Source organism: Chionomys nivalis, chromosome 23 (assembly GCF_950005125.1).
Source record: "Chionomys nivalis chromosome 23, mChiNiv1.1, whole genome shotgun sequence".
Taxonomy (NCBI): domain Eukaryota; kingdom Metazoa; phylum Chordata; class Mammalia; order Rodentia; family Cricetidae; genus Chionomys; species Chionomys nivalis.
This window is the reverse complement of record NC_080108.1, coordinates 31,335,106-31,353,813: the sequence shown is the minus strand read 5'-3', so window position 1 is coordinate 31,353,813 and position 18,708 is coordinate 31,335,106. Positions and strand designations below refer to the sequence as shown.

General features: G+C 45.6%; 1 protein-coding gene across 2 annotated transcripts in view; it reads right to left on the bottom strand.

Moving 5' to 3' along the window:
- The window catches only part of Atp10a (ATPase phospholipid transporting 10A (putative)), a 160,740-nt gene that overhangs the window by 42,751 nt on the left and 99,281 nt on the right, over window positions 1–18,708 (bottom strand). For both annotated transcript variants that reach the window (XM_057756452.1, XM_057756450.1), the window contains exon 3: window positions 5,281–5,366. In XM_057756452.1, coding sequence (XP_057612435.1) covers window positions 5,281–5,366 — 86 coding nt within the window. The remainder of the gene's footprint in view (window positions 1–5,280; window positions 5,367–18,708) is intronic.

Below are 18,708 nucleotides of genomic sequence, written 5' to 3'. Positions count from 1 at the left end.
GCGCATGCACAAAGAGACACTCAAGGGACTATCCAGTTAGCCCTGTGCCGATGGCTCACACCAGCAAACCCAAGATAAGGAGCCCCAGAATGAAGCTAAGTGTCATTCTCTGTATGGGCTCCAGTCAGCCCTGTGCCGATCGACGGCTCACACCAGCAAACCCAAGACAGAGACCCCAGACTGAAGCTAAGCCTCAATCTCTGTATGGGCAGCTACATACAAAGCCCTGCCCCACTACTGCCCCGGGGAGGGAACTTCCATGCTGGATCTCTCCTGTGAATGTTTCTCTAGGCACAGCTGAACATGGAAAAGACTTCTCTGCATAGCCATGAAGAATAATCGCCCGCAGTCATAATTTCTAGGAACAAGATGAACTCAGCAGAGAGAACAGTATTTCAGACTCAAGGGGTGAGGAACTGTCTATAGTGAACAGGTAGATTTCTTTTTCTTGTTATCTCCTATAAAATACAATACGTAATTATTTACCCTGTACTGTTTTTATAAGTCACATTATTTAGAGTATACAGGAGACTATGTATAGTTTATATGCAAACAGTATGGTATGCCATTTTATATAAGGGATTTGAATATCTGAGTTTTGGTATTCACGGAGAAGAGTTCTATGAATAACTTCCAAGATACTGAGGATCTAAGGATTCTCTCTCTCTCTCTCTCTCTCTCTCTCTCTCTCTCTCTCTCTCTCTCTCTCTCTCTTCTGTGTGTGTGTGTGTGTGTGTGTGTTGTACAGTGGATGAAATCTAGGTCTTCAAAATGCTAGGAAAGTACAACTTAAAATCTGAGCAGTACGCCTGACTCCTACACTGTGATTTCAAATCAATCCAACTGGAAAGAGAGCTTATTACCAGAGGTTGAGCCAGCCTAGATAAGGTCCATGGCTACCGGAACAGGCAGCAGATGTGGCAGCCCAGACATACTCCCATGAGAACAGAACCCATTTTAGAGGGAGAAGAGCATCGCCCAGTGGGCCCAGCCCTCAGTAGCTGGTGGGCTGCCCTGAACTCCAGAGGCTGGGTGCTCTCATCAACAGTAGAGCAGACACAGACGTGGGACTCACTTCCAGAGATGCTCAAGAGGAGAGCACACCAAGCTGCCGTCCGCACCCACTTCTTGATTACAGGCCCAACTATGTTGTCCTGTGAATCCATGTGTGGAAGTCTCAATCTCCAGGACCTCAAGATATGACAGGGCCTTTAAGAACGTAATTAGGTTAAATGAGGTCATTAGAACAGTCTCCAACCCAATCTCTCACACAGGCACACACACACACACACACACACACACACACACGAATGGTGATGGGAAGACACAGGGACAAGCTGGCCAACCACAAGCCAAACAGTGAAAGATTGAAAGATATCAACACACTGGCACTTTGGCCTCAGCCTTCCAGGCTGCAGACTGAGCAGACAAACCTGTCTTCAAGTCTGCCCTTCTGTAGTACTCTGCCCTTGGCAATCAAGCCTATCCTTTCCCATTTAATCTAGGCTCCTCAGATGGACTGGTCTAGTGCAAGTCCCCAGGCCTTGTGGCTCGTCTAAATATGCTCTTCTAAATGAAAACTTCATGAAGAACTGACTGATATGTTCTAGTGATCCTGAGAAGCCACAGTGCTCAGCAGAAAAATGTCTGATTCAGCCTTTTTCTCTCCAACCCGAACTCTAACTCATTTGCTGTCGGGAGCGCTCATCTGCATTGTATGAGAAAGGTGAGCACTGGCGACCACATCCATGGCATAGGGGTGGAAAGCCATTCAGTTGAACAGACACGGGAGGGGGGGGGGGGATGATGAGGATTTAATGCTCAGGCAATGTCTACCAAGCCCTGCAGTGTAAGAGGCATCAGCTTGCATAGTCTTTGACATCAGGGCCCTCAATCTGTTCTGGCCTGCTACAACTCTATACCAACCTGTCTACAAATGTGTGATCTGGACTCCTGCTCTACTTTTGTAACAGCTCAGTGATCAGACCTCCATGTTATAATTTATTACAAAATAGTTTAAATTTTTTAACCCAAAGCATTTTCTTTTCACCATGTCTAAAGCACTGCTCAGATTCAGGTTTTACAAATTTCTCTGCAGGAGCCTGCAGCCCAGTCTTGCTGGCTTTGTCGTCCACTTCTCGGGACAGGCACACACTATGCTCCACTGGGAATAAACTTTAGAGGCTGTGTGCTTCCTTTGAAGGCTTTCCCTTCTTGGCAGCCACACCATGGAAATGCCCTTTCCCCTTGTGCTGGTTTTGGCAAAGAGGAGTCCTCTTTTATAGTGTGGGCTCGGTTGTACAGCCTCGTGGACATCCTCTCTTGTAGGCCCCAAGCCAGGATCCTCATGTCTTATTACATTTTGTACCCTGTTGTCCCCCTCAGAACTTAGTAAATGCTGACTGCTGCCCCAACCGTCTATTGGGTAGGACTTGGGAAGGGTGCCAGGAGTAGATGGAAGCAGCAGAGGACAGGGAGTCAACTTCCTGCGCCTCCTTGGTCAGGGAGAACTGATCGACTCTGTCCCTTGACCATAGAGAATTCCACCTAGGGGTCATTCCTGCTCTCGGGTCCGTGGGCCTTGTTGTGGAGGCAACACAACAGCTTTTGATCCGGTATCTATGCTGTGCCCTACAGGTTCCCAGCCCCCTCCATCCCTGTGCAGATAACTGTCCTCTTACTTCCATAAGTCTGAGAACTCCATCCACACCTACAAGCACACTGGCTGGCACAGGCAGGATGGATAAAATGAGAGATAATGGATAATGTCTGGGGTGCTGAACCATGGGCAGACTTCTCTTTGATATAAAACATTGGCCGGGTTTTTGCTCATCTAATTTGAATACATGTGAAAATTACCAAACTGCTTTGTGCCAGTGTTCCGTTTTCTGAAGGGATAATGATCTCTATTATGGTCAATGAAAGCACCGCAAACATTGAGGAGCCTAGTTGATATGATTACAGCTTACTTTAAAGTTTGTTTATTGCCACTGAAGCTCTTGGACAAGTTTCACACAAATCTGAACACTAGCCGGAGAGGATAAGGAACTGAAACAGTTCAACTGTTAACAATGTTTCTGCTGTTCTAGTTCATGGGAGTGTGGTGGTTTGAATGAGAATGGCTGCTATAGGCTCAATCCCCAGTTGGTGGACTGTTTAGGAAGGCTTAGGAGGTGTGACCTGGTTGGAAGAAGTACGTGGTCCCACTCTCTTTCTGCCTTCCCGCCTGAGGATGCAAATGTGAGTTACTGGCCATGGCTGCAGCGCCTGCCCGCCTGCCTGCCACCACGCTCCCCACCATGATGGACATGGACAACTTTCTAAGAGCCCCAGTTAAATGATTTAAGTTGCTTTGGTCATGGTTTCTCCTACAGCAATAGAACAGTAACTAAAACATGAGGTGACGACAGTCCCTGCACTAGCCATCCATGAGAACAAGGCAGCTACCCCAATAAGCAGCCTGCGTTTCCCACAGGCATCCAGCAGTTACCCAGGAGCTGGGAGGCTGTAACCAGCTCTACGACATGCAGGTAGGATGGCTCTGTGGATGCTTACGTGGGGGCAAGAATGGCGACCGAGAGAGCAGAGTAGCAAAGGTCCACTTATGGGGAGAGATAGGCTTGAGGCAAAGAAACTGCCCAAGTGGCGTGCGCCTGTGCACAGGCGCGCACATGCGCACATACACACACACACACACACACACACACCAACATAAACTCTGATTATAATTTTAAAAAGCAACAACACAGGCAGATATGTCAATTATAAATGCATTCAACATCAAGGCACCCACATAAAGACACAGTCACAGGACAGTCTGAACAGGAAAGCAGGCAACTGGCTTTACAATTTGAAATGAATTTTATATCAGACAACCAACCAGACAAGCAGTGTCTTTACTTTTATGGGCAAATGCAAATACTCAACTGGACTATGGTTTCAAAGATCATCCCATATGGGGCCGAGGAGGTTTGGTTCAGTGGTTAAGCCTGCTTTTTTTCTGCTTTTCTAGAGACCCTGACTTGGTTCCCCAGCACACAAGTCAAAGCTGCTCAGAACTGCCTGTAATTCCAGCTTTAAGGAACCTGGGCTCTGTGGGTACTCCTCCCCACACACACACATATACACAAATAAAATAAAAAATAAGCACATACATGTGATCAAGTTAGCTAGCTGAACAGAGGCGACCCGAGCCAACTTTCTCTCTGCTCATATCGAAGGGCAAAGCTTAGCCCTACACTGATGAGGGAACTTTGGAGTCAGCTGACAGTGGTAGAGAAAGCTGGTGTCTCTAGCTTCTGAGGATCTCATTAGGGGTGAGTGGTAGGGACTGATTTAAAGAACACAGCCGGATACTATCAGCAAGTCAGGGACTTGCACGGAATTCTTAGAGAGAAGGCCCATTTCAGAAGTCCATTTATGAGGGGAGACTGCTCTGCACTGGACAATGCCATCATGTGGATGCTCAGGGAGCTAAGTCTGTGAGTTCTACCCTCACAGCGGCATGCATGCCACGGTAGCCTGAGCCCTGTGTCCTTAGATCCTTATCACCTGCTTCGTTCTCCAAGAGACCATTGCTAACAGCCCTGCCGTGCAGTTCCGCAATTCCCTGCCCATGCTGCTCTCACCCAATCTTTCCCCCACACTAGCAGTGTTGCTATTATTAGGAAAATTTCCAAACAAACGTGAGAGCAGACCAAATGGTAGAGTAAGCTCCTGGGCTCCACGTACCCATGACCCAGCTTTGCCAAGTATCACTACACATGGCCATTCGTAGGCCGTATTGCCACCTTTGGTCTTTTTGCTTAGGAGCAAAGAAGGTGACTGAGATATTGTACACACCAATCTCTTTTATCCCAATTAGAAGAAACAAACACAAAGGCAGTCACTGTGACTGTTTTATAGTCAGTGCGCTGGCTAGGACCAGCACGCAGCAGGTACTCAATAAAGCGTTCAATGGCAGAATGAACAAGGAGGAACGCATTTCTATCCCGGCTCTTCCTGCCTGGCCTCTGCCCTCTGACTTCCCTTGCTTTGAGGCCATGTAACATAGTCGTAAGCCTCTTGTCCCTTGTCATGTTCCTTAGCCTCTCAGAGGGAAAGCCAGGCACTCCTTAATAATACTGCTGACAGGATGTTAGAAACTAGTTCCAAGGTCAGCCAAAAGTTGTGTATGTGCGAAAGAATATCCAAAAGCATGTCGTGAGTCTGTGTTTCTGTGTGCGCGTATGGTTTACTAAAAGGAAACTGAGAAAACCCTAAAAGATGCATGATACTCACATGCAGCCACGAAACCTACTCAAGTTGTTGTTTGGCTTCTCACACTCGATCACGCCCGTGAACATCAAAGGGTTGAATTCTGAGACCTGGAATAATAGCACACACATTAGAGCGGTGGTTCTAGATCTGAAATAATAGCACACACATTAGAGCGGTGGTTCTAGGCCTGAAATGATAGCACACACACATTAGAGCAGTGGTTATAGACCTGAAATAATAGTGCACACATTAGAGCAGTGGTTCTAGCCCTGAAATAATAGCACACACACACAATAGAGCAGTGGTTCTAGCCCTGAAATAATAGCACACACAATAGAGCGGTGGTTCTAAACCTGAAATAATAGTGCACACACATTAGAGCAGTGGTTCTAGGCCTTTCTAATACTGGGACCCTTTAAGACAGTTCTTCATGTTGTGCTATTGCCCCAACCACAAAATTATTTTTGTTGCTACTTCATAATTGCAATCTTGCTATTGTTATGAACCTTAATGTAAATATCTGTGTTGTCCAATGGTATTAAGTGATCCCTGTGAAAGGGCCATTTGACCCCCAAGGGATAACGATCCACAGGTTGAGAACTGCTGCATTAGAGAAACCTAGGCTCTGGTCATTCTGATAAAGGCTCCTGTTATCTGTCTCACACTCATGGTAGATTCTGGCTGAGTCTCTGCAGAATGCCATATACTCTACAGAATGTCCAGAACTTAATGAATGCTGTCTCATTTTCATAATGAACAATAACTAATTGTTTTACCTACGAACAGCAACTAACAGATTTGTACTGGTTAGTGAGATGAAATAATTAGTTCTAAAGCAAAATCAGAGATTGATGTAATAGCAAAGGAGGCACCAGCTAAGAAAAAGGGATGAAGTGGGGTTTCTTGATGCATATCAGCTCCCTTCTATGTCTCCATAGCAATTTAGAAAAGCAATTCCTCTTTGAAAATAGGAATTTGTGCTAAAATCTCATTTCCTTGAAGTTCTTTAAAGATTCTTCACTGACCTTTGATGGAAAGAATTTAAATAGCCAAGTGTGAGCCAATAGTCCAGCAATTTCATTGTGATTCTGCTCAAAAAGAAATGACAGTTCACTGTAAAGAGGTGTCTAGATAGATGTTTAGATGGATGCTAACGGCGACTAGCTCCTCTAAAGAGGTCAGAAGGAAAGGAAGGGACAAGACAATAAAGAAGAAAAATGGAGTAAGCAAGCCTTAAAGAGCCCAGTGAAACCGGGGAATTTCTTCTTTCTTTTTCTTTTATTTTTTTTTTTTAAACCAGCCTTCTGGTCATGTTCATTGGATTATCTCTGTCAAGTGTCACAAACCAATAAACCGCCGAGCTCTCTCTGCTCTCATATATCAATCACTGGAAAAACAGGCTGAAACACCATGGAAACATATAGATACTACTGGCATTCGTCCCGGCCGTTCATATTTGTTCGAGACCCAATCTCACCCAACGCTCGCCTGCTCTCTCCCTCGGGCTGCAGCTGTGAGAGCACCTGTTGTCCCTGCTGTTATTATTATTCGTTCTATTTGCTTGTGACTTTTCCAGCTGTAACTGAGGTGGTGGGCTCACCCCTGGTAACAGTCTGAACTCACATCCTTCACACATTGACCTCTGCAATCCTCCCAATACCACTGTGATGCTCTTGGTACTGTGTACACAAATACAGCCATAGAGGCGACTACTTAGAAGTCACTTCTTACAGTTTCCCAGTGTGTCCTGTGGGCATGTAGGACAACTCACTGGCAATGCTAGCCATGGTGCAATAGCTGATTTTGAAAGACTCAATAATTTTTTGTATTCATTTTGCAGTGCTGGGGCTCGAACCTCTGACCTTGCTTGCACTACAAGGCATTGTGCCACTTAGCTCTGCCCTTCAGTCCACAGAATGCCATTTACAGAGGCTTTTCTAAAGTCTCGGAGTCGTCATTAGTCTCTGTCCCTGATGGAAATAGCTTTGCATTCCATTTGCAGAGTAGGGCTCTGCTTCAGCGTCTAGTGTTTATTTAAAGCAGTATGCATGATGTCGAAGCCAGAGGACTGCTTTTTCCATAGCAAACAGTGGCAGAGGCAGCGTATGAGACGGCCATGAAGGGCGTGGCCTTGGCAAAACACCAGGAGGATTTTTGGCATCCAAGGCAGGTGTGACTTAAAATATTCCATCTCTGTTTATCATTCCTTCTCGCTAAGAAAAATGTAATACGCACAGCTTGGAAACAGTGGGGTGTTCCATCCCTGGGGCCTCATCACTGCATCTGTAATGTTCTGCTCCAGCTGTGTGCCTTGGGAAACATGCATGCCCAGAGCACGGACATCTGACTTCATTCAGAACTGGGGAAGACTTTTAGAACTGGAGGAATCTTCAGAGTGCGTTCCAGGCTGAACCGTACCCTTGTGCACAGAATGCAGCTGTTGGGGCCAGAACCTCCAGGAATACAGGATGTGCTTGTGTTTAGAGACAGAACCTTCAGAGAACTAAGCTAAAGAGAGGCCATGAGCACAGGGTTAGCCCAGCAAGGCTGGTGTCCTTATAATCAGAAGCAGATATAACATAGGGCATGGGGTGAGGGTAGGAAGAATAACCATGAGTCTACAGGGAGGAGATGACCATCGGAGAGCTCATGGGAGACAGCAAATTGCTGACACCTTCAACACAGACTTCTGTTTCCCAGAACCATGAGGAAATAAGTATCTGTGGTTTCAATCCTCAGTCCATGGCAGCCCCAAAAAACCACACCAAGGTCACTTCCAGTTTCTCATTTAAAATCTCTTTCAGCCTTAGATTGAGCTCAGTGGAAGAGCATCTGCCCAGTAGCCCCTGTGAGAATCTGGCACACCTGCCCAGCCTCTGGGAGACCCTAGCGCACCTGCCCAGCCTCTGGGAGACCCTAGCGCACCTGCCCAGCCTCTGGGAGACCCTAGCGCACCTGCCCAGCCTCTGGGAGACCCTAACACACCTGTCCAGCCTCTGGGAGACCCTAGTGCTTCTGCCCAGCCTTTGTGAAACCCTAGTGCACCTGCCTAGCCTCTGGGAGACCCTAGCACACTTGTCCAGCCTCTGGGAGACGCTAGCACACCTGCCCAGCATCTGGGAGACCCTAGCACACCTGTCCAGCCTCTGGGAGACCCTAGTGCACCTGCCCAGCCTCTGGGAGACCCTAGAGCACCTGCCCAGCCTCTGGGAGACCCTAGCACACCTGCCCAGCCTCTGGGAGACCCTAGCACACCTATCTAGCCTCTGGGAGACCCTAGTGTGACTGCCCAGCCTCTGAGAGACCCTAGGTGCCTATCCAGCCAGCATATGTGAGTATGTAGTTATTTCTGCCTGAATCTCCCCTTTTTGCTTTTTGTTTTTAATTAGTTTTGTTTGCTTTCAATTTTCTTCTAGGAACTGAGCCCAAAGCCTTGATTACGCTAAGCACCTGCTCTGTTCTAAGCCACACTCACAGCCAGGAAAAATTAATTTTGAAAGTTCCATCATTTTCCAGCAGGGTCACATAATCATCCCCCCCCCCCGCAGTAACACGCATTTGATAACACAAATGTCACGTATTGTGCTATGTGCTGCACTCTTGTATAACTCTGCTAGTGGAGATTTTTAAAGTATATTTCATTTTTAATTACGTGTCCCTATGTGGCTGTTATACTTAGGAGTACAAGTACCCTCCCATGCCAGAAGAGGGCTTCAGAGCTTTTAGAGCTGGAGTTACAGCCTAATGTAGGTTTTAAGAGCTGGACTTGGGTCTTCAACAAGAGCAGTGCATGTTCTAAACAGCTAAGCTTCCCCCTCCAGTCCTCTCAGTTTTGTACACTGCTTAGAATTTGTGGTCCTTAAGTGTGATGACAAAGTTCACACAGTCCTTGCAGTGACTGGAGCTGCCTTGGCTTATGAGACACCCAGCTTCAGCAGAGATGGGCACTCACTGAACATCGATGCTGCTATAACATGAGACCATGCTACACCTACTACAGCAGAAGCTGGCAGTAGATTCTATGAGATTCCCTAACAGAAGGAAGCTGCTTGTGATGGAGCCTCACTACCAGAGAAGCAGTGCCATCTATAAGAGTGATGCTCACGTGTGCAGGCCAGCCTTGCATTGAAGCTGCAGTCTTGTGCAGTTTGGCCACAAGTTGCCAATATTCTGGGATTAAATGCAGCTGATTCAGGGAGAGCTCGCCTACTGCATAGATACTACTTAGCTCACTGGCTGTCTAATGCTCCAAGTGCCTGTTGCTCTTCAGCTAGCTCTGAGGTTTCAGTGTGTAAGAAAACACAGGTGACCTTATTGGTTGGAAAGAAAGAGGCAGCCTGGTGGTCCAGCTGGGGTCCCAGCAGCCCTCCCCTTAAACTTGCAATTCTGCTAGAAACTCCATAAGCCAAGTCATTAAAGTAGGTGATGCTCAGGGACACAGAAAGCCCCAAAGCAGGGTGTCCCCTCATACTCCCCCACCTCCCTCCAGGTAGACCAGATGTCTATGCCGATGCCTTGGCCCCTGTTGATCACACAAGGAGGCAAACCATTGAGGGCATTACTGCAGGAATTAGTTGAATGAATTCCACTACTCACAGATGCAAATCTGTTGCCAGGCCTGAAGTGGAAATGGCTGGAATGGGTTGGGGGGTTTTATCTCAGGTGTTTATCTCAGGCTTCATTCACACACAGTCAACCAACCACAGCCCAGACAGAACTGAAAATATACAGAAAAAACTACACCTGGACAGTCCTTTTCTGCCACTGTCCCCTAACCAATGCAGCATAACCATTTATAGAATGCTCACACTTTATTAAACCTTATGTTACCTAGAGATGATTTAAAGTAATCAGTAATGTATACTGTGTATATACTACACATCATATCCTTTACATATACTGTATAAACGTGTGCTATTTCTCACAAGGGACATGAGCGTCTGCAGTTTTGTTTTGTTTTTTTTTTTTTACCTCCGCATATGGCTGGGGAATCGTGGAACCAATTCCCACAGACACCAAAGTAGGAAGGCATTTCACACTTGCCTTAATCAGATTCCTCCCAATTAGTCCATGAAAGCAAAGCAGATTTCCTGCATCTCACAGCAGTAGCAGTGACATCTGAAAGGACATTTCCAGTTCATGGAAGTGTAATGGGACAGTCTATGGTGTCAGCTGACGAGGGAGGTGGGGCCAGTCTATGGTGTCAGCTGACGAGGGAGGCGGGGCCAGGCTATGGTGTCAGCTGATGAGGGAGGCGGGGCCAGGCTATGGTGTCAGCTGATGAGGGAGGCGGACCAGATAGGTGCACACTGTGGGCCTCTGCAGGCTGCACTAACTGTTAGAAATCCTGTCTAATTCCATAGAATAGAGAGTGAAACCTCCTGCCATTGTCTTTTCATGACATTGGCCCTGAGGGGCCTGCAGAAAGGACGTGCTGCAAGATTTGGCTAGCAGAAGGGAAAACCCTTCTATCTGCTGCATCTGGGCCCTATCCTGAAAACGGCCTCTGTGTCATTTATCACCATTCTCTGAGGCCGAAAGCAACTTTAGGTTCTTCCTCTACCACCAGTTTTTTTATTTTTGTTTTGTTTTAATATTATGTAATCTTATTCACGTGCTTTGACCAGGAGGTTCTAACTTGCCAACATCTCTAACTATACATTAGCATTTTCATGGCTCACCTAGATATTGTAAAAATTACGATTGTGCTTTTAGACTTTTAATGTATATGAATAATCCATCTATGTTCCATTTGAGTGTGAGGTAGCTGAGGATTCCAGGAGAGGTATTACGATACTGAGGAACTGACAACTTTGAGTCTAAGTGTAGGAATGGAAGATTGAACAGCAGGTGCTGAGCCACCTCTCCCACCCTGAACCAAAACTTCACATATTAAAAACAGAAGCAACATGGCTAACTCTTTTTATGAGGCTACAATTACCTTGATACCCAAACCACACAAAGACATTACTAAGAAAGAGTATTACAGGTCAATTTTACTCATGAACAATATGCAAAAATACTCAATAAAATACTGGCAAACCAAGTCCAAGAACACATCAGAAAAATCGTCCACCATGATCAAGTCGGCTTCATCCCAGAGATGCAGAGATGGTTCAATATATGAAAATGTGTCAATGTAATCCTCCATATAAACAAACATGAAAAAAAAAACCCACATGATAATCTCACTAGATGCTGACGAAGTCATCGACAAAATGGAGAGATATACAAAGTTGATTCCACTGAAATCAGAAACAAGACAAGGTTGTCCACTCTCTCCATATCTATTTAATATAGTACTTGAGGTTCTAACTAGAGCAATAAGACAACAAAAGAAGATCAAGGGTATAGAAACCAGAAAAGAAGAAGTCAAACTCTCACTATTTGCTGATAATATGATAGTTTACATATGTGACCCCAAAAATTCTATCAGATTCAAAACATTGCTCATCAAAAATTCAGCAAAATTCTTCATAGACCTCGAAAGAACAGTACTCAACCACATATGGAAAAGCAAAAAATCCAGGATGTCCAAAACAATCTGTACAATAAAAGAACTTCTGGAGGCACCACAATCCCTGACTTCAAACTACTACAGAACTATAGTACTGAAAACAGCCTGGCATTGGCATAAAAACAGACAGGAGGACCAATGGAACCAAATCGAAAACCCGGATATCAATCCACACACCTACGAACACCTGATTTTTGACAAAGAAGCAAAAAATATCAAATGGAAAAAAAGAAAGCATATTTAACAAGTGGTGCTAGCATAACTGCATATCAACATGTAGAAGAATGAAAATAGAACCATCTCTATCACTATGCACACAACTCAAATCCAAACGGATCAAACACCTCAACATAAAGCCAACCACACTGAGGCTCATAGAAGAGAAAGTGGGAAGTACACTTGAACACATTGGCACAGGAGACCACTTCCTAAATATAGCCCCAGCAGCACAGACACTGAGAGAAACAATTAATAAATGGGACCTCCTGAAACTGAGGAGCTTCTACCACCAGACTTAATGCCACCTCTGAATATCTCCCAGATGTTCACTCCTGGTACAAGGCCTCTGCCTGGCTTCCTGCATTATTAGGTCTTACCACTGGCCACAGGATTGGTTGGGCCAGGCTAGCCTGATCGCAGAAGTATTTTTCTGCTATCTTACAGAAACCAAAATACATTCCAACAGAGTGGTGATGCTCTGCCTGCCTGCCAGGCCCTCACTCCTGCCTCAGGGACAAGGGATAGCCTTGCCGTCCTTGTCTCCTTGTGGCATTTCCTTAGTCCTCCCTCTGCTAAGTTGTTAGCTTCCCTGACACTTAGGTTGCTGTCTTTTCAGAAGCCTACGATAGCATCCTGTAGACCGTAGGCCTCCTGCTTCACTGGAAAAGGCTGAGAAGACCCGTGTCTCCTTCACTAGACCACAGGTCCCCTGAGAAAGGAACTCTGTACCCTGTGGGCCAGCAGAGAGTGTGGTGTGCAGACATGGTCAAGAGGTAATGCTTGCTTATTCTAGAAAGAGCTCATGTACCATACACTTCCGCATTATTCCAAAGCTCTGTCCTGGACTCATAGGGGGTCGGGGGTAGAACCCCCAAACAGTCAACAGGCTCTGTCTGGCTCTGGGGAAGGTGTGACTGCCTGAGAGGCTATGAGCTCTTCCCCAGCGTTCCAAATACCAGTATGTTTCATCTCCCAAAAACGTAAGCTGATTTCTCCACAGCCTCTAATCTCGTTCTGGATCTCTTGACAGTGTGTGAAAAGTACTCGACTAATTTAGACGAACATTTTAACCCAAATTGATGGAGTAATTACCCCACTCTAGCTCTGCACTTGGAATCCAATCTGTGTTCCACACAAGCCTGGCGGTGCTGTGGGAATTCACAGGAGGCTGGAGCTCCAATACAGATGAGGAAGGGAACTTCCCTGCCAGCATTGTTTTGACAAGTCTAAAGTCTCCAACTTCTTAAGGAAGTCGTCTGTCCGGTCTACTGTGGTGCCGCTGGCATGCAGTGGAGATTCAACCCCATTGGTTAAGTAAATACATGTTCAAATGGTATGTACCTTGCTGGGGGGTACACTATTTCAAACATATAAGGAAGAAAGTCAGTGATCATTTTCCAATCAGCTTCGTAGATTCAGTATTTACACTAACAGCTTCTGCCCAGATGCAACTATTAAACAGGCCCCATTTCAATTCAAGGTACAACAACAGTTTTTTGGGATTGTGCTATTTAACGTCCTTGAACACACTCACTGGCAGGGCAGTCTCACCAAGCTGGCAGGTAACCCGGTATGTGACAGTTCTGTGTGTGTCTCACCATTTCCTGACATCACTGTTTCCAGGGCAACAGAGCAGAGACTGAGAACAGCTCAGGACACCCATGACTTTCTTCAGGAACAACTTCACAGGTGTCTGTACCATAGATGGCTTCCACGAAGCCCAACACTCCTGACAGGGCTTGGGGAAGGCATTCTGGGATATTGCACTTCTCTCTTCCTACTGCAAATCTTCTTATACACCCAAGCATTAGAGACTAAAGGGACATTTCTCTGAGAGTAGAAAGCCAGCTTTTCCGTCCCTAATTCTGTTCCGAGTATGTAAGAGCCTTTTCCTCCCAGCTCCCCCCAGCTTTTCATCCTTTGTTCGCTGCCCCCCCCCACCCCGTCTGCTTCATTTAGATGGTGGCAGAACTCAAAAGGCTCCGAGTGCTGTGCTCGAGCCTGGATTCTCAAAATCAAAGCCTTTCTTTTCCTCTTGGCCACAAATAATTCATGCTGCTTTAGCGGACCGGTCGTCGGCCGAACCCCGCATCGCCTCTTATCAAACGTGTTTAAGTACATGGAAGACTGATTGGGCATTTAGATAGCAAGTAATGAACGCTGCTTCACACGGCACTGAAACGAGGGCTGTTCTCTAAGGGAGCTGACTTGAAAGAGCCTGGACTTACTCCAGCATGGTGCTCCACAGAACGTGTGCTGCAGCGGCGCCGCTGAGTTAAGCACGCAGCCAGGGCACAAGTCCAGGCTCCACTCGAGTGTCTGCCTCACCGCCATCGACTGCTTTGTGCCCTTTCCATCACTAACAGCGGGAGGGAGGACATGAGCAAAGTCAGGCTGAGCGCTATAAGCTGAGTGTCTCGGAGACCCCTGAGCACACAGCCTGGTGAGAGGAAAGGCAGTCCTGCTGGGAGGGGCCTGATAAACACCCATGGTTTTGGTTTAGTTTTCTTTCTTATAAGACCATGAAGAACTGTACCCCAGAGGAGAAGTGAATTGAAAGTAAGATTTCCAGCACAGTGACAGTGACAGGTACCTAGGGGTAGAAAGCAACGGAAGCCTCAGGTTTACTTTTAAGAAAGCAATAGAAAGACATTATTCTCACATAGTTTGCGGGGGAAATTAGCATGAGGGATACAAAGAGAAGGTCAGCTAAGGCATTCTTATTCTAACCTGGAGAACGATTGCATGACTAAATGGCAGCTGGAATGTGACATTCTAAGCCATAACCAGACAGCTCCTCCATCAGATTCAAAAGACAGATTAGCACTGCAAGCCTGGGCAATACAGACCAGAGCCCCAGCTCCACACAAGAGCATGCTGGGACAGAATGCTAAAGTCACACATCCCGAAGACCAACTTTAACAAAAGGTGACGAGGCATCAAGCCAGGACCCACAAAATGCAGAGCCTCAAGAGATCTGAGGTCCAGGCTTTCAGGGCCCTTTTTCCTTAGTGATCTCCAACTCCCGAAAGTAGAGAATAAAAACCTGAGTAAGACTAGTGGAACTCTTGCTATAGCCTGGCCGGGGGGGGGGGGGGGCACGTTTACTTTTGCTGTCAATGTAACAAACAGCCAAAGACTGAGCCCCAAAAAACAACACAAATCCAGCACCCTGCTGTTCTCCAAGCTGAAGAGAAGGTATGGGCTTGAAGGCAACCGAGGTTCCAGTAGATAATCAGTTCCACATTTGCCCAGCTTCAAGAAGTCAGCATCCCTGACTTCTGGCCTCCACTCAGCTTCAAAATCAACACTGAGAAGACTGAACCTTTCTTATATGGTGTCGTTTTGACAGCGTGTGGCTGCACTGAGGTCACAGGGACAATCTAGGACTACCTCTGTGTCTTGGAAGAAGTTGACTAACCATTTAATCTCATTTTCAAGTTCAATTTTCCCTGCCATTAACTCAGAATATTAAAAAGTTCAGAGGATTGGGATGTGGACATCTTTGAGAAGCCCTATTCTGCCTAGATCTGTAAAGAGAAGGCCCCGATGAACAGCCTTGGTTTTGATGAGGTCATAAAGAACTACAGCCCAGAAAAGGAGGATCTGAATGGAAGATTCTCAGCATGAAGACTGGATCCCAGTTCCCTTAGAGTACTAAGTTAATTTAGTGCAAAATGCTACACAAATAAGAGTCAACTGGGAGACCAGAAAAATCTCAAACCTGAAATTGGATTAGCGTAATTCTACATAGTGCACCCAGAGAGAGCCAAGTCCCTTCTCTCTGTAGATAAACACGCACACATATGTACGTGTATTATCAAAGTCCTCAATTTATTATAGAAATCAAGCTTCCAAGAACAGCTCAGAGGCATAATCAAAGTTAAGAGTACAGAAAAGTAGAGACGTCAACACACACACATACACACGTACACACAGTCAGTGAAAGCTGGGATAGAAATAGGAACACGACACTTTCAAATAACATTTGCTATGTTCATGCAGCCAACGGTAAACATGCAACTTTGGAAGTGCCAGCAGCGAAAGTGGGGCCACGCCGTTTGAGAGTCCCCAAATTCCAATTTAAAACTTAGGAAGCATTCATTAGATTTGAGAAATATAAAAGTCATGAACAATAACGCTCATCAGAGAAATTCATGTAGACCAAAGCATGGGATGGGGGCTGACAGGCTGGGAAGTGAGGGCAGTGTGTAATGAAGCTGGGGATTGGAGAAAAATCACACATGTGCAAGTGAGTGCCTTAAACGAAGGATGAGGCACGATGATCATACGGCACGGAAGATTCAACCTTAAATCAAGATAAATGGACAAAAAACATTCCCAGGCATGTGACGCCAGAACACTGAGGGCTGGTTAGGTTTGCGGCTCGTGACTGTGCTACCAGGAACAGGGTTTACGGTGGGAGAAGCCGTCAAAACCAGGAACAGCATTTTGAGTCTCTGTCTCGACTAGTCATAAAACAATAAAATCCTGAAAACTAAAGAAAATAAACCAAACAACCAGAAAAGGAGACAAGGCTGGGGAGATGGCTCGGAGGGCAAAGGTACTTGTAGCAAAAGCCTGGAAACCTGAGCTCCAACTCTGGAGCCGACATAAAGGTGGAAAAAGAAAAAAACAACTCCAATAAGTCATCCTCTGATCTCTACATGTGTTGTGACATACTACACTCATGCTATGCATACTACACAAATGCCATGACACACTACACACGTGCTATGACACACGCCTCCTTATCTCTTTCACACATAATGATAGTAACAGTAACACATAAAAGTACAACAGATTTCAGAAAAATTGCTACTGAGGGTTAAGACTCAAAGCACAAAAGAAAGGTGTTCAAAGAGAAGGAAAATCCGTCTTCATGGGAGAGCTAAGACACTGAAAATGAACCCAACAACAAATGGTACCTGTGGGCCACTAGGGTGCCATCTTGAGTGGACTGGTCATGTTGCCTCGAGGGCTTCCATGCAGTAAGATCACAGTGAATGAATACCTGTGCTCAGAGAGAAGGGAAAGATAGAAGGAAGTAGAGCATTCTTGCACTGTCTGGGAGAGTACAAAAAATAAATCCACATGGAAGACGGACAAGGACGAGCACGGTAATCTGCAGCGTCAGCACAAAAATGGCAGCAGCAGAACACCTGAAGGAACAATGATAAAGCGTTCGGGCCAAAGAAGGGAAGCTAGATCAGACAGGATAGACGAAAGGCGCACACTTTATTCCACATGCAAAACAAACGAAGAAACAAACAAGCCGAAAACCTATCAGTAATAAGTGATTGCAGAGGTGGCTCAGCAGTTGAGAGCACTTGCTGCTCTTTTAGGGGACCCAGGCTCAGCTCCCAGCACCTCCTTGGCAGATGGCATGTATCAATAGTGCCAGAGGATCTGATGCCCTCTTCTGGCCTGGTGAGGGCACCCCGCAAATGTAAATCATGTCATAATCTTAAACAATATATCATTAATAAGTTTTTAAATAGTCAAATTAAGATATTTTCATGGACACGCAAAGATTGTCAGACTGAAATTTGTTTTAAAAACCCAATAATATGTTTTTTGAAAATAAAGGAAAACATCAAAAGCATACAGATACCAGAAAACAAGGTGAAAGGCATAGAAGGTAGGTAGAAGATAGATGATAGATAGATAGATAGATAGATAGATAGATAGATAGATAGATAGATGATACATAGATAGATAGATAGACAGACAGACAGACAGACAGACAGACAGATAGCTGACACAGGGTAACGGAGAGAAAGTCAGTGTATCTGCACCAATATCAGACACTATTTAGAATCGAAAGGCATTTCCATGTTTAACACACAGTATGTGTCTGAAATGGCGACAGCTCAGTTAGGACAGTAAAGTTCTAGATTTACATAAAGTAAAGAAATCATATACCCTCAGTGTTACACACAAAGGAAAGCAAAGGGCAGTGTAAACCAGTCCACTAAAACCAGCTCTGACTCAGATGGTTTCACCGGCGAAGTCACCAAGGAATGTGGAGGAGGAACCACACTCCTTCCAACAAGAACCAAGACTTCGTAAAGCTGACACCTGCTTGCACCCTCTCCATAGAAAGTGACATGCGGTCTTAGGGTTTGTGGTGCTGTGAGGAGACACCGTGACCACAACAACTACTCTAAAGGAAAACATGTACTTGTGGTGGTTTGCTTACAGTTGAGAGGTTCGGGCTATCCCTCATCATGGTACAGGCAGACACGGTGCTGGAGGGGTAGCTGAGAATTCTACAGCTTGTGAAGGCAACAGGAAGTGGCCAGTCTCACTGGACATGGCTTCAGCATATATGAGACCTCAAAGTCCACCTCCACACTGACACACTTCCTCCAACAAGACCACACCTATTCCAGCAAGGCCACACCTCCTAATAGTGCCACTCCCTTTGGGGGCCATTTTCTTTGAAACCACCATACATGCCTTTCTAACTATTGAAAATAAATCCTTAATGTGGACACACTGAACCCAGCTCAAATATAAAGATATAGAGATATATTATTTTTATCTATTTCTATATATATTATATGCATACTACTATAATATACATTATATATTAATCTAGGAAAGAGACCCATTCCAGGAGTTCAGTGTCAATTTAGCAAGAGCTGAATCAGTATCGCTTCATTGACATGGGAGAGAAATCCTGACATCTCAGCTGAAGCAGAAAATGT